This window comes from Lemur catta, chromosome X, assembly GCF_020740605.2.
Source record: "Lemur catta isolate mLemCat1 chromosome X, mLemCat1.pri, whole genome shotgun sequence".
Classification (NCBI taxonomy): domain Eukaryota; kingdom Metazoa; phylum Chordata; class Mammalia; order Primates; family Lemuridae; genus Lemur; species Lemur catta.
In genome coordinates this window covers 62,270,529-62,294,029 of record NC_059155.1, presented here as the reverse complement: position 1 = coordinate 62,294,029, position 23,501 = coordinate 62,270,529, and the positions used below count along the sequence as shown (strand labels likewise).

At 38.4% G+C, this 23,501-nt stretch overlaps 1 protein-coding gene across 3 annotated transcripts in view; it reads right to left on the bottom strand.

Annotated features, from left to right (window-relative positions):
• Positions 1-8,854: 8,854 nt before the first annotated feature.
• Positions 8,855-23,501, bottom strand: part of VEGFD (vascular endothelial growth factor D) — a 40,808-nt gene continuing 26,161 nt past the window's right edge. For all 3 annotated transcript variants that reach the window (XM_045537755.1, XM_045537756.1, XM_045537757.1), the window contains exons 3-7: positions 21,439-21,629; positions 18,253-18,401; positions 16,563-16,663; positions 10,100-10,295; positions 8,855-9,509 (exon numbers count right to left, since the gene is read on the bottom strand). In XM_045537755.1, the coding sequence (XP_045393711.1) occupies positions 9,383-9,509; positions 10,100-10,295; positions 16,563-16,663; positions 18,253-18,401; positions 21,439-21,629 (764 nt within the window). In that variant the 3' untranslated portion in view covers positions 8,855-9,382. The remainder of the gene's footprint in view (positions 9,510-10,099; positions 10,296-16,562; positions 16,664-18,252; positions 18,402-21,438; positions 21,630-23,501) is intronic.

Here is a 23,501-nt window from a genome sequence, read left to right as displayed (position 1 = left end):
TATTCGTCGTTTATCTGAAATTCAAATTTAACTAGACATCTCAGATTTTATCTGGCAACCCTACACTCTAGTGGGGGGGCGGAAATCTGAGATGCGATCTGAAATATCAAGTCCCACTCAGACTGGTTCAACTAGCTTGTGGTGCTTGGCCTGGGAGCTAAAGAATCAGTGAGTCTGATGAGCATCCCTCACGCTTGGTACTTGGAGTCCCCCAACCATGCCGTGCGTGCACTTTCGAGAACAAATTCCTTTCTGAGTACCATCAGCCTAGAGTAAGTTTATTAGTCCCTGAAAATTTCACCTCCTTTCTGATGCCCTCCCGAAGCCTCCAGAGAGAATGAAATACTCCCACTATTGTATTTTGATAGTACTTTGGCCATATGTTGGTATAGCATTTATCAAGTAATATTCAAGTCGTTTGCCTGACTGCAGTCTGCTTTCCTCCTTACCTTGATCCTTGATGACTTTTGTCTTCTTGGGATCTCATATGGACTTGTTTCTGAAAACTGGCAATTGTAGTTGCTTATTAAATGTCTTCCTTCCCTACTAGATAATAAGCTGGTGCAGGGTCTGTTCTTGGTAATGAGCACTGAATAAGTTTTAGTTAAAATAAGTGAACTTCTTATACCCAATGCCAGCATACTCCCTGACACATATTAGATACCCAATAAAATGTATTGAAAGTGTTTCTTGGCATGTACCTTATAAAAATTACAGTGCAATAACATCATTCAAAGAGCATTTTGGTTGTGGGATTTGAAGTGTATTAATGAGTTAACTTTAAGGAGTAAGGCTCAAGTAGCAATAGATACTCTGCCCTGTGTTAATATTGACGAAACATCAGAGAATAATGGTGATGCATGCAGATTGAAGAACTTAAGCTTAATAATTTGTAGTTGGTTTCACAGATAACAGCAACACTACCAGATAGGTGCAGCATTGCTTTGGTCTCCTTTTCATTTTCTAATAGGTTTTAAGGCAAACAGTGGAGATAGAAATCCTGGAAGGTATACATGAGGGTTAAGCTTCATTTATTGAGCCCCTAGTTTGCCCCTGCCATAGTTCTTATCACAATACGCATTTGAAATTCTACTATGAATCCTGTAAGATACTGATACTCATACTTCTTCAAAAGAGTGATCTTTTTTCAAAATAGAACAAATATTTCCTATCTTTATTATCAGGCATTTACTGAGTGTCTGCTCTGTAAAAGGCCTTGTGGGGAATATAAGAAATGTTAAATATAGTCCCTGTGTTTTAACAGCTTTTTATCTCTCCTAGCTTTTCCTATGCATTTTACCAATAGTAAAAGATAATCCACTTTTCTGAAAAGGTTCTTTGTGTTTCAAATATAGACTAGGCTGACCTTTATAAATAGATATTAATAGAGACACACTGTTGCTGAGTCTCGGTAGGGGAGGGGGTTGAAGAGCCTGCAGGCTGTTCCAACAAAATCTGAAAACATTGAAAGTTCAGGCTCCAGCCTCTGTTCCAGGCACTGAGCATTAAAATGTAAATAAATCATGGTTCTCTCAAGGGTTCAAAATCTCACATGTGTACATGTGTACATGACTTCCTTTATAGTCAGTTAAATATTAAGCAAAGGTCTCCATTTAAGGCTATTTTCTAAAAGTCAAAGTTGTAGTAGCAGGATTAAGATATAAATCTTGGGATGATTCTGATTACAGTGTCCTGCCTAAATATATGACCTCAAGGTATGCCTTGAGAGAATTTTCTTAGAAACCACTAATATTAGACTAAAATACTTACATGTACTATATTATGATTACACTTAAGAAAACATGCAAGCAATCAGTACCAGTTACAGTATTAGATGACCTAAGTTGAAGAAGATATAAAGGTGGATATCCTCTTCCCTTGAAATCAGCTCTTTGCAAATTCAGATGTAAATTAGCTCCCTTGGATAATTTTGGAGTTGGAAGACAACAAATATGTCTTGAGAGTCTGATATCTGTGTGCAAGGCACAATACAGAGAAAATCTGGCATGAGCTTTACCCCCAAGGAACCAAAATGGAGTCATAGCATAGGTAAATATCTGTGATAAAAGATAGGAAGTCATAAGTGCTATAAGAGAAATACAAGAAAAATACTGGGAGTTCAAAGGGAAAGAGTGTTTCTGGTTGCCAGCGTTTAGCCAAAAGAATAAGTAGAGCGTGTCCACGCAACTCTTGGGAGCAAGATCATTCCAAGAACAATGTGCAGAGACAGGTGCTGACTTTCCAGCGAACACTGTTGTGTAATTACACAGGGAAAAAGAAGGGGAAAGAGTACATACAGGGGAAGAATGGCATTTTCAGTGAAGGTTGGAGCAAACTGGTAAAGGATCTTACTAAGTAAAATGGACTTGATGGTGAGCCAGACATCCAGCCGAGATCACATTTTCAATTAATATTTTGAGACTCTTCATTCCTCATTCTGCTTCAAATAGAAAAATAAGAGATATAATATAAATGGGAAAATTAAATGTTATAGCTATGATTTAAACGAAAAGAAAATAAACATTTCTACGTGTTAGAAACAGAACCAAAATGCAAAATAGTGATCAAGACCAAAGCCACATAGGTCCTGGACTTTGTATGTGGCGGTAGGAAGACGTGAACCAGGGTTCAGCCTCTGTAGAATAATAGAGAGAGACTGACAGGGCTCCATGTGTGGCTAGAGATAGGAAGCAGCTTTATGAGAGACTGTTACATCGGTGGCCTTCAATAAACCACTTTCCAGTATTGGCAACCAATGTCTAATTCCCTCCCACGTTGACTCTGTGTTTGGCTGCATGACTTGCTTGGCCAATGAGATGTCAGTAAATGAGATGCCACAGATGCTTAATAAGTATTCATGGACTGGAGCACAATGATGGCAAGTCACATGGAGAGAGGCCCTGAAGAATGAGAGGTCATCTGGGGCATTCCAACAGTAGATGGGTTCCCAACTTAATATGAGTACTACTGGAGTGACTTCAGTCTATATTATATGGAACAAAAAAACCACCTAGCTGATCCGAGTCAACCCACAGAATTATGAGAAATAATAAATTGTTGTCTCAAGACACCAAGTTTCAGGGTGGTTTGTTACACAGCAATAGACAGCTCAACCAAGCTTTATTGCTTAACCATCTCCCTCACTTGTGAATAGAGATTGAAAGAATTTGTTGCCAAAAGTTGCTGCCTGTCTGGGTATATAACCTTGCTAAGAGAACAGAGCCAAGCAAGATGATCTGTAATATACCACTACCACTGCTAGTCTGGGAAATATAAGCAAACACACACACACACACACACACACACACACACACACAGGGAGTGGGAGGGAGCTCTCTCACTCAAGATTAGTTTGTAAACCAAAATTTCATAACATTGGAAGAGATGTGATACTAAGACAACATACAAATGTAACAATGAAAAAATAATTCCCTATAGATGCAATTAAAATGACAAATTTTTAAAACAATAAGAATTTGGAAATAAAAGTATACAGAAATGAAACAAACACCAATGGATATAGAAGAATCAATTAGAAATCTTGAACATGAAGAAGTTACTAGCATTTAAAAAACTCATTATGTTGATGAATTTTAGGTTAGACACACTTGAAACAAAAATTAACGTGGTAGAAAATAGTACTGGGCAGTCACTTCATTTCAGTGCAGGATGTAGAGACAAAATGTCAAACTCTAATCAAAGCCTTGTCTTAGGGAGATTGTTCTAGTAGCTGGAGAAAAGGGGTAAAAGAGTGGCATGGCTGGAGAAGAAACCAGTTAGGCTGCTTCAGTAGTCCCTTGCAATTCAAAGGAGGATCTGCAGCTCAGTAGCAGCAACTGGGAGCTGGTCAGAAATGCAGATTTTCAGGCTCCACTCCAGACCTGCTGAACCAGAATCTGCATTTTAACAAGATCTTGAGTGATTAGTATACATATTACAACCTAAGAAGCGTGGCTCTAGACTGGAGGCAATGAGGACCTGATTTATTCTGGTGGCAATGAAAATCACAAGAGACTGGGGTTTACTTGAGCAATGTTTTCCTCCTTGTTTTACCCTTTTATTTTGAATCCCATCCTCCAGTAGGTTTCTGAGGAAGAGTGGATAAGAGATGGGTGGTTTCCTAAGACCCTGCATGTCTGAAAATGTATTTTTTATCCCTTCAATTTTACTGATAGTCTGGGTGCCAAATACTAGAATGGAAATTATTTTCTTTCAGAATTTTAGCAGAATTGCTCTAGCCTTCTAGCTTTCAGTATTGCTATTGAGAAATCTAATTTCATTCTGATTCCTGGCCCTTTGGATGAAATTACTATATATTTTTTTCTCTCTAGAAGCTCCTACAATTATCTTAGTCTCCTGTGTCCTGAAATTTCATAATTTTGTTCCCTGGTATATTTTCAACTTTTGAGCTGGGGACTCAAAGAACCTTTCCATTTGCCAACTCGTGTACTTCAGTTCTGAGAAATTTTCTTGAATTTTTAAATTGTTGACTACATCTTCTATGATGTCTCTTCTCATTTCCTGCAGCTTCTATTATTCTGATATTAGACCTTCTTGTCTTTTCGCTTTTAGTTTCCACTTCTTTTCTTTTTATCCTACTTTCTGGGGACTTTCTTCAACTTTATCTTCCTTTTTCCTATTGAATTCCTAATTTTTATTATAATAATTTGTTTCCTATAGCTCTATTATGTTCTCTGGCATTTTATTTTTTAATAATGCTTTCATTTTATTTATTGGTTGCATTATCTTACCTTCTTCCCCCACCCCCTCAGATATTAATGATTTGAAGTTTTCTTCTCTGTTTCATCCAAATTGCCTTTTTCTGTGTGTTTTACTCTCTGTTTTTCATGTTAAAGTATTCCCCTGATCTCTGGAAAGTCATGGTTGCTTGCTCATATTTAAAAGTAAGGGACAAAAGAACTGAACAGAAGCCTGAGCCCAAGAGTGGGGCTTGTTTACCTGATTAGGCTGTTCCACTGAGAATCCCTTCTCCCAGCTAATTTCAGTCCTTTTTAGGTCTTTCCTCTTGGGTTGGTCAGATTCTTCCCAGAGAAATGCATTTCAAGTAATGATCTGATTGCCAGCATTATGGTTGCACACAGAGGGATGAGGGATGAGGGTCCTAGCATCTAGTATGCACACGTTTGCTTAATACTCTTGTCAGTTTAGCACCCTACCCTCATGGATGCCAGGTGTTCCCCAGTCCAGGTGCTCTTTTTTTCACCCTAGCCAGAGAATTAATAACCCATCTTTTGCCTGGGCTTGGGAGGGTCAGTCATTCCACCACAGGGAATGTGGGAGAGGAATGGGATGGAACTGTTTCTTATATGGAATTTGGATTGAGCCTCATCTTAGCACTCCTCTCATCACTCCCACTTCTAGAGGTACTTGGGAAGCTCATTTCTGAGCCTTTTGGGAACTCAGTTTTCCCCAGTGCTGGCTTAAATTCTTTTTTTTTTTTTTAGATCTTCCAAATAATTTACAGCTCCTCCATGTGCTTTTCATCTTTCAGAATGTTGTTTCTGTTGACTCCCCATTCAGCCTGTCCTTGTGGGTTCATGCTTTTTTTAAAAAAAAAAAATCTCTTTACTCTTTTAGAATGTTTACTCAGGGCATTGGAAGAGAGCAAAAGAAGATGAATATGTTTAAGCACTATCTCTTCTCAGAGTCCATGCATTGTCTCTAAAATTTTAGAGATATACCACAAACATTACTAGAATCCATTAATAAATGTATCCATGGCTTTAGGTGAATTACTGAGTGCTAAAATTTAAATCACTACACAATGACTCAAATAAAGTGAGGTCAGCAGATTCCAACAACCCATCCAGGACAGGTAACAGGTTCTTTTTTTGTAGGGGCTCAAGAAGCAGTCTAATTCCTTTTATTTAATGTTAATTGATGGCACTTGATAAAACAAGAAATATTTTACATCAGAGATTGGCTTTTTCTGTAATGGACCAAAGAGTAAATATTTTAAGCATTGTAGGCCATATACTGTCACCAGCTACTTAGCTCTGCTGTTTTAGAGCAAAAGTAGCCATAGACAACACACATCAACAAATGAACATCACTATGTTCCAATAAAACATTATTTACAAAAACTGGCACTGGGCCGAAATTGGCCTGTGGGCATTGCTTACTGGCCCCTGTTTTAGAACAAACAATGTCAATGATAAATTGCCAAAAGCAGACTTTTCTTTACTAGGCTTATTTCAAGGGCCAAATGAAAGACACTTTTGGGCATTTTTCATTTCATAAATATTTTGAGAATAGATTATTAATTATATTCCTTTCTTGAGTTGCAACATCTGAATAATTGAGACATGCACATAATCTAGCTGAGTTTGAACAATATGAGTTATGTAAAATTACTCTTGACTTGCCTTTTAGAGATTTCATTCACTGACCATAAAATCAATGCAACAATTTATTATTTATTAAATAATTGTTTATTACACACCTAATATATGTGAGACATTGTTCTCACACTGAGGATTAAGAGTAAATTAGACAAAGTCCGGCTTTTGTTGTTCAAATGACCAAATCCATTAAGCTTACAATTTTCACTGCACTAGGGCTTTCCCTAAAGGCCTTAAAGTATATTTGTGTACTCTCCTTTATCAGGTATCTCAGATAGTATTTTAATCTTCATTCAACTCTGACCATCACGCTGCCCAATCTGTTTCCTTCTCTAAAGGGCCTCCCACTACACTGTTATACTCACAGATGTATGTTGTGTGCTGTCATATTAATACATTCTCTGGCCTTGTGGCTTAGATAATCAGGGATATCATGCATTGCTGGCATTTATTGTGTTTGCTTGAAGCTCTTGGGGCTTGTCACATATTTTTATTTTGCAACAAGTTGATACTTTTCAGCTCACATTTCAGGGCTATTAGTATGACAAATATTCCTGTGCAATGCCTAGTGAACTCTAATGAAGCAATAGCCAGTACCCTATCTCTACCCTCAAGAACAAGCCCCAGCCTGACCCAGCCTTGGGGATTCAAGTACAGATTTCTTGGTAGTTATTGGGAGTTGGGGAAAGAACAGGGGAAGGCGTTTTAGAAGCACAAAGCCAGATCACATCTAGTTCTGGCCTAGCCTAGGGTTCTTTGCAATGTCTCCATCTAAATGGCAGTTATGAAGCCGGAGCCACTTTGAGCCAAAACATGGTTTAAATCAGTTTTAGGACAGATCCAAGGATCTGGTAAAAGGCAAGAACTTCCCAGAGATCCCAAACTCCTGGGATTTGCTCACAATCCTGCTTCTTTCCTTTGGGACAATTCCTTTGACTTTTAAAGTACAATGTATTGTTCACTTTTTTTTTTACTAATGGTAACTCAAGTGAAATTATCAATTCTGAGATCAGATTATCATCCACATGTGACTGGTGAGGAAACAGGTTCCATAAGGTTCTTCAGGTTCACAATGCATTTGGGTGGCAGAGCCCGTCCCTAAACTCAGATCTTTCTCCTTCTTAGTGATTCAGCCTGTCTTTTTACTGGTCAAGGATGAGTAAAGTAACTCCTTTAATTGTGTGGCGTCTCTTGGGTTGTCTTCTGCCCCAGCTCTCAAGGCAACTTAACCAAATATCATGGAAAAGGGGGCAGTGGTAGAAAATGAATGAAAAGGCAAAGCAAGGAGTTGAATGCTAAGTCTCTTTTATAAACTAAGTTATGTGCCAACCCTTTCAGAAGCCTGATTTTTTAAAAAGTAAAACTAGAAGGAAGAGTCCTGTTGACATCTAGGTCATAAACTGGGGGCAAGAGGAACAGTGGCAGGAGAGGAGTGACTGGGTCAGTACCAGTAAATGCAATGACAATGATTACACAGTAGAAACTGGTCCCAAGGCCAGGTAAAAGTAGGTCTGTGTCCCCATGGCAGGGACTGAGAACTAAAGCCAGGAAAGGACCAGAAGGCTTGGAGCCACAAGCCTCAGAGAACTTCAGTGAAGGAAAGAAGAATTCAGGAACTGCTTAGGAACCTTGACAGAGGAAGGGCAGGGATTTAGGCCACGATCCAACAATGCTACTGTGGGGCTACATTTTGTTATTGTTGTCTTGCTCCTTGTGATTGTACTGATCCAGGGTAGTCTGGCCTGAGAAACCTGGGTTACCCAAATTTGATTAGGACATAGCTTTTGATCATAAGGAGGTCATGGGGAGATAAACATGAACACAACTATTTACACAGCTGTGTGGTAAGTGTTGTAATAGATTATGTGCGTGCATATCTAGCAATCTATCTATGCAAGATGCTATGGAGGGGTTGATTTTCAAGTTATTTGATAATAACTTTGCTAGTGCTAAATTCCCTCTGTTATACCAACATTTCAGCAAAGTGTATGCCACCAACAAATGAGATGTGGGGGTACTTTGGAGAGAAAGCAAAGGAAAAAGGCTTTGTGCTCCCTTCCTGGGTAGCTTTAGAACAGAGAGAAGAGTCATGTTGACACAAGAGTTGAGATGTCAATGAGACTGAGAGCTGAGCAAGTGCAGAAACTTAAAGCCAGAAGTAGCCAGAAGAAACATAAACCGTCAAAGATGTCAAGGGTATGTGTAGGCTCTCCTCTGTCATCGGATGGGGTTCAGGTCAAGTTCAACTTAATTTCAAAGCACAGAGTGATTCCCAGCTGATTCTTGGGTCACCATTTGCTCAACCTCATTTATAATCTTAAACCTTCTGAGAACTACTCCCTTCATTTCCCAAAACTGAGGTCTAGTTTGGCTGTGTTCATGTCTCTCCCTGCACCTCTCACTTTTAAATTCCCTTCTCTCTTTAAAACATTTTTTCTTTAGCATAAAAATATAGAGTGGAAACATATTAAATACATAGTAACATAAAATTCTATGGCTTGAATAATGGTGTTTATTTTCTTTAAATATACTTAAATATGAAACATTAGACAGTAGTTCACTAAACTGGAAAACTACAAGCTGGACAGTAATCAGAAAGTCAGTGCTGATCATACAAATCAAATTCTGCATAAGAAAGAATCATAATAATCCAAAAGAGAGTTGCAATTAGCAAAGGACTCAGACTACACAGTTTTCCTCATCTGCTCTGAGTAATCAATCACATGGCACCTGTCATTCCATGACCAGCACATCTTTCTCATTCACCAAAAAAAAGGGTTCTGTGGGTCCCCTCCTCTCCATTCTTTGCTGTGCAGAGGCATCTGCAACTGGAAGACATCTGTCAATGAACCAGGGAATCCTCAGCTGGTGTGAATGAAAGGCTAGTTTGGATTCACCGTGGTGCTATGTAAAATGGACTTTTTCTAACACCTGTGGAAAAAAAAAAACAGTGACAGCAACTCAGCAAAGCAGCATGCTGTTGAAAGTGACAGGGATGGGGGACTTGGAACAAAGCTCAATCAAGGATTTTCTTGGCTGTGGGGCCCCTGGGCATCCCTTTTTTCCTTTGGAAAGCGGCAATGCTTTGCACACACAGGTTTTCCATTCGTGCATGGTCTGGTATGAAAGGGGCATCTGTCTTCACAGCTGTTGCAAAAGAAAGTAAAGACAAGAATTCAGAATCAAGGATTAATTCAAAAGAATAATTATGTTCTGATTTTGATTAGGTGTTTAAAGGAAATTTTCCAGACATATATTTAAAATGTCAATATAAAACCCTGAATGGTTATCCCACATGATTCAAAATCTATCTATTAAAGTCCAATTAGTAACCTCCAAGTGTTCTATTCATCAATAAACTCCTAGCTATATAAATCTAGTGACATCGCTTCCATCAAAGAAAAAACAAATAAACATGTACAATGAGAGACTGAACCAAAGAGTTTGCTGACCTGAAACCTCCTCTCCCCAAAATAATTGTTTAAATTTCATCAATTTAGTTTTTGCTTAAGAGCTATAAACCCACAATGGCAGGCAAGATTTTCTTAATTTCAAGATTACTCATCACTCTATGTACTCTCATTTATTTCTTAGTTGCCAAACCTCTGTTTTACTATCAAAAAGGGGCTTGGGAACTGAGAAAAAATTAGCTTAATAAGGAATCTCACTGAATAAAAATGACATTTACATTACATGTCGATGAGTCACAGCTAGGTGAAAGTGAAAAAGCCATTCACCTGCAGGTGTCTGGGTGAAATAGCTTGTGCTTCTGGCAGCAGCTCTCCAGACTTTCTTTGCACTCAAGGCAACTGCAGTTCTTTGGGTGCTGGATGAAATCTTTGGGACATGGTGTTTTACAGACACACTCACAACGATCTTCATCAAACTTCATGTGTGGCTCACAGAGAGCCGGTTCCTGGATATGAGAATGGTCTAAACAGAAACAGAAAAGCATTGGTCAGATAGTTGTAGCATGGATGATGTGATCACCAAAGTTGATTGTCTATTTTACATCACCCTTAACTAACTTTCCTGTAGATTTCCAATCTCTTTTGCTGTAGATTTTTACCCCTAAGTTTTTCACAGGGTGGAGGAGATTCACCTCTGACTTCATAATACAAACATGGAATTCATGTATTTTCTTAGTGTTGTGATTTAAAAAAATATCATAAGCTGAATATTTTTGATTAGAGATTTTTAGGTTGGTGACTTGTTAAAAATTTGGGGAAGGCACTTTTACAATCAAGTATTAGTAATAAGATATAGGATGTCTAAGGATTATGAGTCTAGTCCTCCCCAGTGTTTAGGTAAAGATTAAACGGAGAGAGGAACAAAAGAATTCGTGTTGTAGAGATACACCTAAGACCTTCCAGAACAAGGGTAGCAACAGTGATGTATGTCCTCACTGCAGATCATAACACTGGTATTAATATAAAAGATATAACAGTGACAATGAACTTTGATTCCACAGACATCTACTGGCAGATACACTCGGGTAAAAAGGAGGGTCTGAGAAGTTTTTTACACACTTAGCTGACAGATACTTCTTCTAGAAGGTATATAAAAACAATTGGGTAGTTACTACTCCATGTCCAATTCTGATTGATCAGTTGAAATTCATTGCAAAAAAATAAAACAACAAAACCTCAGAAGAGACAGAAACTTTGGAAGAGCTTGACTATGTCACATTACCATTGCTGCAGGTTTTGGAGGAAAGAGCATGTTTACTTTCCTCCCCAAACCTGCTTCTTTTCCCAATTTTCCTGGTTTGGGGAATGGCTCCATCATTCTTGATTCAACTGCTCTATTTAAGTCTAATCATCATGTCCACTCAGTTCTGCCTCCCTGAATTTGTTCCTTCTTTTCCATCACCATTGCCACTCCACAATTCAGTCTGTATTTTATATTTCTTGTGTAGATGGCTGTTACTCATCTTACCACCACAAGTTTTATCCCTCCAATCTAGTCTCCACACGATTATCAAATGCAAACCTAATCACATCATTCCACTGCTTTCAATGCCTTAAAAGGTTCCTTTCTCACAATAAAAGCCAATTTTCCCACCAGGACATACCAGACCCTCCATGAACTGGACCCTGATAACCTCCCAGAGTCATCTTCTGTGTCTCTCTTTCTCATATATCCTGTGTTCCATCCACCAAATTACAGGGCTTTCTGTTTCCCTGATGTATCAGTGCCTCTCAGCCCTATGCCTTTGGCCTTTTCCTCTCCTCTGTTATCCCCTTCCCCTGATAGCTTTCCAAACACCTGCAAGTTTAGCTAAGTGCCCTTATCCTGTGCCTACTTCCATCCTGTCCTTTCTTGCACTGATTACGTTTGTTTGTTTATTTCTGTGTCCACCACCACCACCCCGTAAGGAAAACATCCTGAAGGGACCATGTCTCATTGTTCCAGCATAAAATAGGCACACTCAATAAACATTTGTTGGATTTATTTGGTGTGATAAAAGGGTCCTGAAGCAGGTCAATGTACGGAGCCTCGGAAGAATTCCCTCCAGCATTCCAAGTTGGGTTAAACCATATGCTTTTGCCAATATCTGACCATTACCACAAAGGCAATCTCATGTCGTTCAATCCAGTGGTTTTAAGTGCTCTGTAATGAGTTATGTTTGAGAAATTATGTGGAATAGGTGCTGGAAGTCTAGATCTGGGAAGACTCCATTCTGAATTTTGTGAAGAGGATGAATGTGAGCTTTGTAAGTCATATGCCAGTGAGGCAGATGGCAGTCACTTCACGGCAAGATGAGACTAGATTGTTAAAGGATGGTTAAGAAGCGCCTAAAAGGTTCGCAATGATCACTACGTGGCAGCAGAGGTTCACTCAGAACTCTTCAGACAGGCCCAATGCCATTCCTGGACAGGGTGATTTGGGGAAACTCAGTCCACAAGGTGTTTGCAGAACTTCAGCAGGTTATTCAGCAGAGGCTGTCCTCACACCGTTATAGGCAAGTTCAAAGAAACAGCAACTGGATGCAGGAGAACTGGGTGGAACAACAAGTAGCTGAGGGTGATATTTTGAAGAATTATACGAGGTCTGTCCAGAAAGTATCCAGCCATGTAACTGTTCTCATTACATTAACAATGGCTGGATACTTTCCAGACAGCCCTCGTGTATTGCTATCCACCCTTAGGGAGGTTGATGGTGGGATACCAATGTGTTCTGTTCTCAGCTTCGTTCCGTTTATCACGTTTATCAATAAACAGATGGAATTTTTCAAAATAAATTCTTGAAATTGTGGCTCTCTGGAGGAAGGAAGGGACATATTAAATACTTTAAAATACAGAATTGGGACCTCCTTGATTTTTCTTTTTGTTTTTTTGTATCGTTTGATAGTTTGTTTTTAACAGTTTACAGCAATGGCCTGAATCTAACAAGATGAAATTAAATTGCACTTGGATTCACTAACCCAAATGTGCTCATTTGGGGAAGAGAAGTCATTGTAGAAAAGGCAATTGACATAACAGACACATGTATGAAAAACAAGTTTAGTGAGCAGTACGCTCACAATATGTCATTCGTTTGATGAGGCCACTGGAGAAATGAATGTGAGTTTGGCCCACATTAGGGAGTTATGGGAGATGAAAATTAAAATGATTGTGATCCAGTCTACCCCACATCTCTCACTTCCATCATCGCTACAACTTCCTAAAAGGTTCCCTGCCTCCTTTCCTTCCCAAGGTCAACCCATCCTGTTCTACACTGTTGCTGGTTTGATTTTGTTAAAATTCTGATGGTTGCTGTCACTCTCCTGCTTGAACCAGCTGTGTGGTTTCCCTTTGTCCTTAGCATCATATCCAAGCTCTGGCACAAGGCTCACAAGATCCTTTTGCTCTGCCCCTGTGAGCCTCCTTAGCTTCCTCTCTCATATCCACTCAGCGCCCCTTCCCCCCCCCATTACACCCCCATTATAGTGAGCTTCTTCCATCACCCAGGATATGCTCTGTTCTCTTACCTCCAGCCCTGACCACTCATATGCCCCCTGCTCAGAGCACTTCTCTCTTTCCCCACTACTCTTTCCACCCTCAACACACATGTGTGGGCTGACTCCCTCCCCAGGAATTACCTCCAGCAGAAAGAAGCTGTCTCACCTAAGGTTATGTCCCCTCTCCAAGGCAGCCCATATCCAATGAGTGGTCCATAGGGCTCAGCCTCTTTTCCTGGATTTGAGACATCCCCCAGGGGATCCCAGCTTCAACTCCCCATCGGATTGGCTGACACCTCTCAGCAACTTCAATGGGATTGGCTGCCTCCCTCTTCACCCTTTAATGCGTTGTGCCTGCCTGCAAACTTCCTGTGCAGACAACTCTGTTTCAGGGGCTATGTGCCAGGGAAACCTCCACTAGAACAGCCTTTAAGCTCTAGGTATATTGCCTCCCACAATAGTTTTCTAAACTATTTAAAAATGAGTCACATAGGAAAAGAATTAGAATGGTTTTACATGGCTCTATAGGGTAAAATGAACTAATGAGTTGATGCTCTTGAGCTCTTGAGCGTGGGGCTGTCCAACAAAGTAGCTATGGGCCACACGTGGCTATGAAGCATGAAATGGCAAGTACAAATTGAGATGAGCTGTAAATGTACAACACACTCTGGATTTCAAAGACTTAGCCCAAAGACTGTAGGATATCTCATGAATAATTTTTATATTGATTGCACATTGAAGTGATAGCATTTGGGATATTTTGGGTTAAATATAATATATTTCACCTTTTTCTTTTTACCTTTTTAATGTAAGCAATATAAAATGTAAGTTATATATATGACTCTCATTATATTCCATCGGGCAGTCTGTTCTAGAGAGAGGATTTAGGTTCAATGTAGCAACAGGAGTGTGTGCAGTCCTCTGAGCTGCCTCGGTGCATGGCAAGTTTCCTTATAACTGATGTATATCCTGGTAGAGGCTGGCTGAACACTTGGTGGGAAAAGTGTAAAGGACATTCAAGATCTGCATGGGCATTCAAACTACATAAACTTTAAATTTCCTTCACACTCTGGTTTGAGCTTTCATGAAAACATTTAGAAGGAAGCTGAGAGAAAAATAGGAAGTAGGTTGTTATTGTATTTACAGTTTCTAGGACAGATTCCTTATAGTTTAATCCTTACTGTTCCTGCTTGTAGACCATAGTTTAAAACAAGCAAGGTTCAGATCACATGATTCCTTGTGATTTTTTTTTTCAGTGGAGCCATGTAAAGTTCTCTGGAAAATAAATTAAAAATGCATTCATTTTCAACCAAATGTTTATCACCAAAAATCACAGCCTTACAGATTATGAGCAATGATGATAGCTTATCTCATTTTGTTCTCAACTCCTCTTACTTAGACCAATAGCCATGTTTTGCTTTTACTTTGACCTAGTTCCAGAAACAGTCTTCTCATATTCCTCTTTTCTTTTTTCAAATTACTGGCATATTTTCATATGATGCAGTTGAAAGAAACCAAGTCCAAAATTACTTTATGATCCTGTGAGACTTTTAGACAAATAAATTGGTAAACTGCAGTTGACCAGTGTTCAGTTCTGAAGTATCTTTTGTTAAAGTTTAACACCCTCTTTTGAATTCAGTGCTTTTGGATGTTCTAATCACTTTGGGCTTTTCTTAGAGTGTATCAGGTCATTAAGTATGAAATGTCTGATTTCCTTAAGTACTAAGTTTGACAGTTGATATCCCTCTAACATTTTCACTTTGACACTTCTCGTTTTATTTTTATTGTGAAGGTACATCCTCATTCTTTCAAACACATGGTTTTTGGCTTGTGATTATCTTTCACAGCTTTTTGGAGCAATTTTGGTGAAACCATGGATAAGTCAAAAATTCGTGTTATTTTTGAATATGAGTTCCGTTGTGGAACCCATGCAGTGCAGACAGCTCAAAATATCAGCGAAGTGTTTGGGAAGGATGTGGCTAATGCATGCATAATATATTGATGGTTCCAGAAGTTCTGTTCTGATTATTTTAATCTTGAAAATGAGCCATGTGGGTGACCTGAAACTAAGGTGGATAATGATGAGCTGAAAGCTATAGTGGAAATGAATCCATCTCAACCTATGTGTGAATTAGCAGCAAGGTTTGATGTTACTATTCCAACAGTATTGAACAATTTGAAACAAATCAGCAAGGTAAAGAAGCTGTATAGATGGGTAACACATGAATTAATCAAGCATCAGAAGAGAAATCATCTCAAAGCTTGCCTTTCTTTGCTGTCATGACACAAAGGTGAAACATTTCTACACTGTATTGTTACATGTAAGAAAAATGGTTTCTTTTTGACAATTGCAAGTGTTCGGTACACTGGTTGGATAAAGATGAATTGCTGAAACGCTGCCCTAAACTGAATATTCATCAAAAAAAGCTAATGGTGTCTGGTGGTCCAGCGCTGGTTTTATCCAATACAGCGTCATGAAATCTGGTCAATCGATTACAGCAGATGTCTACTGCAACCAATTGGATGATATGATAAAGATGCTTGTGATTAAGCAGCCAGGATTGGTCAATAGAGACAGGCCAAGTCTTTTGCAAGACAATGTTAGACCAAACGTCGTACAAATAGCACTGCTCAAACTACAGAGGCTGGACTTGGAAACTCTGTCATCTGCCATATTCACCAGACCTTGCACCAACTGACTACCACTTCTTCCAGGCTTTGGATCACTTCTTGCAAGGAAAAATATTCAATTCACAAAAAGCTTTGGAAAACGCCTTTCTCAATTTCATTGCCACTCTCTCTCCAGGCTTCTTCATTGCTGGCATAAACAAGCTACCATTAAGATGGCAACACTGTGTTGATAGTTTAGGCACACACTTTGATTAATTGTCCTGCTTCCCATTTGAGATATAATAAACTAAACTTTTGATTCAAAATTGGATGTTTCATATTTCATGACCTAATAAAAATCAGGGTGATGCATTGGTAGCCTTAACTATGTGATTATGACACAGAGGTCTCTAGAATCTGACTGCTTCTATCACTCTTAGCTGTGTGACCATGAGGAAATTACTAGACATCTTGGCATGTCCATTTTGTAATTGTAAAAAAGGGATAATAATAGTACATCATAGGGTTGTTGTGAGGATCAAATGAGTTGATACATGTAAAAGACAACATTACCTGGTCATAGTAAGCATAGTAAGTTATTTTTATGATCACTGTTATTATTAATATTCCACTACTGCTATTATTACCTTCCGTTCCAGCAAGTGGATTCTCTTCCTGTAAAACACATTCACATTTGTTGCTATCCCATAGCATGTCAGTAGGACAGAGTTTCTTGGAATGGGGACAGCTAGGAAAAGAAAACAATGAATCAGATTTAAAGGCTTTCAAGGGTAATCATGATTTTGGAACATTAAGTAAAAATTTGAGTAGATAATAGTTAAGATTTTTTAAAATTTATTTTTATTTTAAATCTCAGGAGGAATAAGGTTTTGCAATCTATTGCACAGCATGGTGACTATAGTTAATAATAATGTTTTTCAGGGGTCCCCAACCTATGGTGAGTTATATAATTATTTCATTATATATTACAGTATAATAATAATAGAAATAAAGTACACAATAAATGTAATGTGCTTGAATCAGCCTGAAACCAACCCCTCTCCCCAGTCCATGGAAAATTTGTCTTCCATGAAAACTGTCCCTGGTGCCAAAAAGGTTGGAGACCACTGAATTGTATGTTTCAAAATTGCTAAGAGAATAAATTTCAAATGTTCACACCGCAAAAATGATAAGAATGTGAGAACAGTTAAGATTTTAAGGAGCATAATTCATATTTATGAACTGCGTCTTATTAGACAGTAATTCTGTAATTGTAAATATTCTATTTGGAAACCTTTAGAAACTAAACTGTAATTTTGGAAAATTATAATCTTCTTAAGAAGATGGATGTTAAAACTATGCAAATTATAGCTATCAACAGTTTATTTACCAAAAGTAAATATGTTCTATCATAGATTCTAAGATTATTTTCTTTAAAATGCAGATAAGAACATTGGCTAGGGCAGCAGGAACATCTTGAGAATAAATGTTTGGTTTTCTATGAGTTTTCTCTTCTGCTTGAAAGAGGTAGAGGTATTTTCTGGGCTCAGTGTTAACTAATATATAATCACTAGCTTGCCCTTTCACTTGCTACACACAGACAGTATGTTTATTGCTTTACTTTTGCAAAATGTAAAATATCTAACTTAATTACTTTATCATTTCATTCAGTGTTTGTAATTTGCCCTTTATTTGTTTCTCTATATTAAATCCTTTTTATTTAAATCAGTGATCCTTACCTTTGGTTTTAGAACACTTCAGAGTGCTATAATTTGTCTTATAAAGAATTACAAAATTAATCTCAAGAAAATTTCAAAGCCAAATTAATTTTAAATCATTTTAATTTAAAATAAGAATTTTCCATTTGGCAATCTTAAAGGGGAAAGGTTTAAAAGTTGCAAAACTCATAGATTGAGAGTTTTGACACTTTTCAATAACTCCAGGAATCCTTTTTTGTCTTTCCTTATTTCAGTACGTAAACGTACAAACAGCCTAAGTTTTATAAAATGCTATTTCTGGGATGAAGGGACATGTGCCAAATTTGAGGCTGGAGCAGTTTTACTACTGCATGAGACTATGCATATTAATCACAAAGGTGTCTACAAGTAGACATTATAAGTTTGCAATCTTAGCTTTTTGGCCCTACCACAATATACATCTGACATCTAATAAAAATACGTATTTGCCAAATGGTTATTTATTACCAGTACCTGGATTAGAAGCTAAAAGATGAGGAATTTGAAGAGAAAGTGATGACTCTATAATTAATGAAGTATTCTCTACACACAGTTTTGGCAAAGGCAAGAGCAAGGATAATTGAGTACAAGGAATGCTTACCTATCTTCCTCTGGGATCTGGATGGATCTTCTGATAATTGAGTATGGATGGTGAGAGGCCGTTGGCAAGCACTTACAACCTGTATGATTGGCAACTTTAACAGGCACTAATTCAGGTACTGATGTCAAAGGCACTGATATCTCAAAGAGCTGTAGCAGAGAAAGATAACCACAATGCATATATTATTTTATACATTTTTAAAAAATTTCTACAGTCTGAATTTTTGCCATTGTCATTTATGGTATTGATTTTAGCAAAGTTGTCCATGAGGAATTGAACTAATAACAATAAGGGCTGGTAGAATACTGGGCGGGAGTCAGGAGACCAGGAGCTCATCCAACTTTATAAAGCATCTAAGTTTGATCAAATGTCTTAACTTTTTGGTGTCACTGGTACCATTGTAAAATGGTACTGTTTGTCTCTGCTCCTGCTTTAAATTTGAATGTAAGTTGTAAGGATTAAATGAGATTAAAGCTATGACGTTTCTTTGAGATCTTGGTTCAAACTATTATCCCTCCCCATACCATCTATATAACTATAGTTTCCTGTCTCTTTTTTTTATTTTGAGACAGAGTCTCACTCTCTTTCCTGGGCTAGAGTGTTGTGGCATCAGCCTAGCTCACAGCAACCTCAAACTCCTGGGCTCCAGCAATCCTCCTGCCTCAGCCTCCCGAGTAGCTGGGACTACAGGCATGCGCCACCATGCCCGGCTAATTTTTTCTTTATATTTTTAGCTGCCCATATAATTTCTTTCTATTTTTAGTAGAGACGGGGTTTCTCTCTTGCTCAGGCTGGTCTCAAACTCCTGAGCTCAAACAATCCTCCCACCTCAGCCTCCCAGAGTGCTAGGATTACAGGCGTGAGCCACCACGCCCGGCCAGTTTCCTGTCTCTTGACTTTAGATTTGGCCACATCACTTTCTTTGGCTAGCAGACATGACACAAATACAAACTTGAACCAGGCATGCGTTGTGGGGCTTGTCTTCTCATGCTTACGCTGTAGCCATGAGAAGAGCATGATCTGGCAGGTTTCCTGGTCCAAGAGATGAGAGACACAGGAAACAGGCTTAGATTCACACTGTGGCTTGGAGTCAAGCCCACCTGAGCCCACCCTAAACTAACTGAACCTCAGATACATGAGTGAGAATAATGCATAGTTGTTTGAAGCCACTGAGTTTTAGGGTGTTTGTTATGTAGCATTGTGTATTCGAACTAATAATTGGAGCTAACATGTATATCATTCTTTCTGTGTTTCCATATGCTAGGCCCTATTGTAAGCACTTTCATATTAATTCATTTACCACTTATAACAACATTATGGTATGGAGTATTTATTATCCCCATCTTACATGCAAGGAAACAGATGTACAGAGAGATTGTATAACTCTCTAGAGTGGTTCTATGATGTGTGGATGAATTTGAACTTGATTTTAATGCATTGTCCATTCAATGACCATCCCATGTAGTTCTTACTACATAGAGTATTCATTTATTCTCTTTGTTTCTAAGAGGTAGTTCACCAAATAGTCCATAACTCAGGGGCAAGAGGTACATTTTTTAAAACCACTATTAAAATGTTCAAATATGCCTATTTGGAAAGAAAAACTGTTGTACATTTACACTTAAGTACATTCTTTAAAACTAATCATTTGTTGAGTACAGCAGTCAAAATAAAGTACTCAACCATCTATTAAGTGGAAACAATTCATTGAATTATGTTTATTCTGACCTTTCAATATGTAATGGAACTTCCACGAGTCCAAGTAAGAGACATTTTTTAGAGTGTTTACTTTGCATAAACTTCATCTTCTTGTGCAATTCTTCAGCTATGCTCTGAGGAATCACATAATCATGGACTAGACCCTCTTATGTTATGCAAGCTTTGTTTCTACTAACAGTTGATGCATAGCCATACTTAGGTCATTTTTTTTCTAATTGTCAAATAGTAGAGATCAGCAGTCTCACAAGTTGCAAGATTCTCTAGTAGGTTTTAGAAAAATAATTCTCAAGTTTAAAGGATATTTTAGGAGGTAGGGGAAACAAATTAAAGGTAAGTCAACCTATTAACAAAACAAATCAGCATTAAGATAATTACCTAACATAGATATATTCCATGCATATATAATTTTGTTGTACTGTCTCTTTTCAAAATCACAGAAATGGATTGTATAGGCAAATGTGACAATTTTGTGGATTTATCAACATTCGAGGAATTTGCAACATTCCAAAAGGAATGTAGTTTGACTTGTACAACTTTTTAATATTATTTTCTTAAGTTTGTTACTACTGTTTCCATGTTTCCATATGCAACATTTATTACATTTTATAAAAATATGGTAGCCACAGAAAGGAAAACTTATCTACTAAGCAAAGGGGATTTTATAAGATGGACAGGGGAGAATTATTTCTTTCATGAGGATTATAGACTTATTTTCGAAAGGTCTTTTGTGCTACATAGTATCCGTTTGCCCCTCCAGAGACACCACTGTCTCTCCTTCCTTCCCCACCAGGCTCTGGGTCCCAGGAAATTGCCCACCATGGGCTGCCTCTATAGGCCCTCTTACCTCTCCCAGGCCCTGTCCCGTTAGTCCCAGGCTAAGGGTTGGCAGTGGCCAGTTCAGCAGCCCTCTTCACTTTCCCTCTGGGTTCCCATAACTTCTCCCTCCCCTAGTCTCTTTAGTCTATGGGTGGAAACAGCACCCTCTTTTTGCTAGCCCCAGGTGCTTCACCATCCCTCCCCCCAACCTTGTCTACACCTTTCACCAAACTCTTCTCAATCACTCCATTCGAGCAACACAGAACCTAATGGATACACCAGTCAGTGTAGTTATCTTTGTTTCTTTTAACATCTTGTTCTAGTAACTTCCGTATGGTTTTCTGATTCTTGACATTAAAGCAACAGAAAGACTGTAACTGATAAGACATCAGGCTCTGGAGTCCCTAGACCTGGGTTTGAGCCCCAGCTCTGCCATTCACCAGCTGTGTAATGTTGGATAAGTAAGTTAGCTTTCTGAGCCTGAGTTTCCACATCTATAAAGGAGGATAAGATACACTTTTAGCTTGTTTCCAGGATTAAATGGGACTATGCATTAAAGCATTTAGCACAGTGCTTGGCAACAAGGTCAGTTGTAGCTGCCAACACTATCATTAGGCTTGGGAGAGGGCACACTTGCTGATGTACTCATACCTGTTTGGAAATGTATGAGGTGCTCGTGTTCATACAGATAAGGCTCTCTTCGTTGCAGCAGCCGCCACACCGGAACACGTTCACACAAGGGGGTTTGAAGAATGTGTTGGTACTCCTCCCCAGCTCGCTGGCGACCTCCACGCACGTCTCTCTAGGGCTGCATTGAGTTTTTTGCCACTCTTCATCTATAACTGCAGAGAGAAAGTTCATTGGGGCCAGCAGAGGAACTGGCCTTGACATGCCAATGGTGTGCCAGAGTTACGCTGAACACAGTTATCTTCACGTTTTGACTGCTTGTTTAGTTTACTAGGTGAGTATTGTTTGTCAGTCCTTTAACCAAAGATTGTTTTCAGAAAAATTAAACCCCAAATGTATTGCTCCTTCCCATTTATATCATATCTTCGTAGAATATAAGAATTTTATTTCCTTGTGGGAAGAACACCATGTCCTGTATGTAACCACATTGAATACACCTGGAGAAACTGGTTAATAAGGAAATGGAAGTATATAATGAAATAACATGTAAATATTATTTATCAAGCAATTTTCAGGATACAGGTGGATAGCATTTCTTCTACTTGAAGTCAGGTCTGGGTAGGTTTTAGCACCATCAAGAAATATGTTTCTGTTGGTTGCTTAAGTAACTACAGTAGGATTTAAACCTGGCAAACACATGAATGGAAATCTAAGTGGAACTAATCTTTCCTCAAATCAGAGTTTTCTCATTTGCAAGTGCCCTATACTGATATTTATATACAATGATGAAATAAGCCTGTTCATTTTATTGGAAGCAACATAGCTCCTCCCCTGGGAATAAAAGAAAATTACATACTTTCTTGTAAAACAGTACTTGCTTTTCTCTCATAGTTTATTTTTTTAAATTAGATTTGGACACTTTGATACTTAATGCTGTATAGCCTTTCTACATCTGTTTGGGGGAAAGATTCAATTTTATGATACAGACAACACTTAAAGACTTTCTTTTATCCTACTCTGGAATTGTAGAATTTTTTTTTAATTTGGAGCATTACACTAATTTATTTTATTTTTATTTCACAATATTAAGGGGGTACAAATGTTTTAGGTTACATGGCTAATTTTTGTAATGCTTGAGTCCTGGCTATAGGTATGCCAGTCATCCAAATAGTTTTCATAGTACCCATTAGGTTGGTTTATTCCCCTTCCCTCTCTCCCCACCCCCTGTTAATTTCCACCGAGTTTTACTTCCCTCTGTGCAGATGTGTACTCCTAAGTTCCTATTTAATAGTGAGTACATCTGGTGTTTGTTTTTCCATTCTTGAGATACTTCACTTGGGGTAATGGTCTCCAGTGCCATCCAGATTGTTGCAAAAGGTATTATTTCATATTTTTTATGGCTGAGTAGTACTCCATGGTATACATATACCTCATTTTATTAATCCACTCATGGATTGATGGGCACTTGGGTTGTTTCCACATCTTTGCAATTGTGAGTTGTGGTGCAGTAAACATTCTAGTGCAAGTGTCTTTTTGATGAAAAGTCTTCTTTTTCTTTGGGTAGATACCCAATAGTGGGATTTCTGGATCAAATGGTAGGTCTACTTGTAGTTCTTTGAGGAATTGCCATGCTGTTTTCCATAGAGGTTGTACTGATTTGCAGTCCCATCAACAGTGTATAAGCATTCCTTTCTGCATCCACACCAGCATCTACTGTTCTTGGACTTTTTAATAAAAGCCATCCTAACTGGGGTAAGGTGATATCTCATTGTAGTTTTAATTTGTATTTCCCTGACAATTAGTGACATTGAGCATTTTGTCATATGTTTATTGGCCATTTGTCTTTCTTCTTTTGAGAAACTTCTGTTCATATCTTTTGCCACTTTTTTTATTTCAGCATATTATGCGAATACAAAAGTTTAGGTGATGTATATTGCCCTTGCCCACTCCCCGCCGAATCAGAGCTTCAAGCATGTCCATCCTCTAGATGGTGCGCATCGCACTCATTATGTATTTATACACCCATCCCCTCCCCCGCCACATCTGCCCGACACCTGATTAATGTTATTCCTAAATGTTATTCCTAA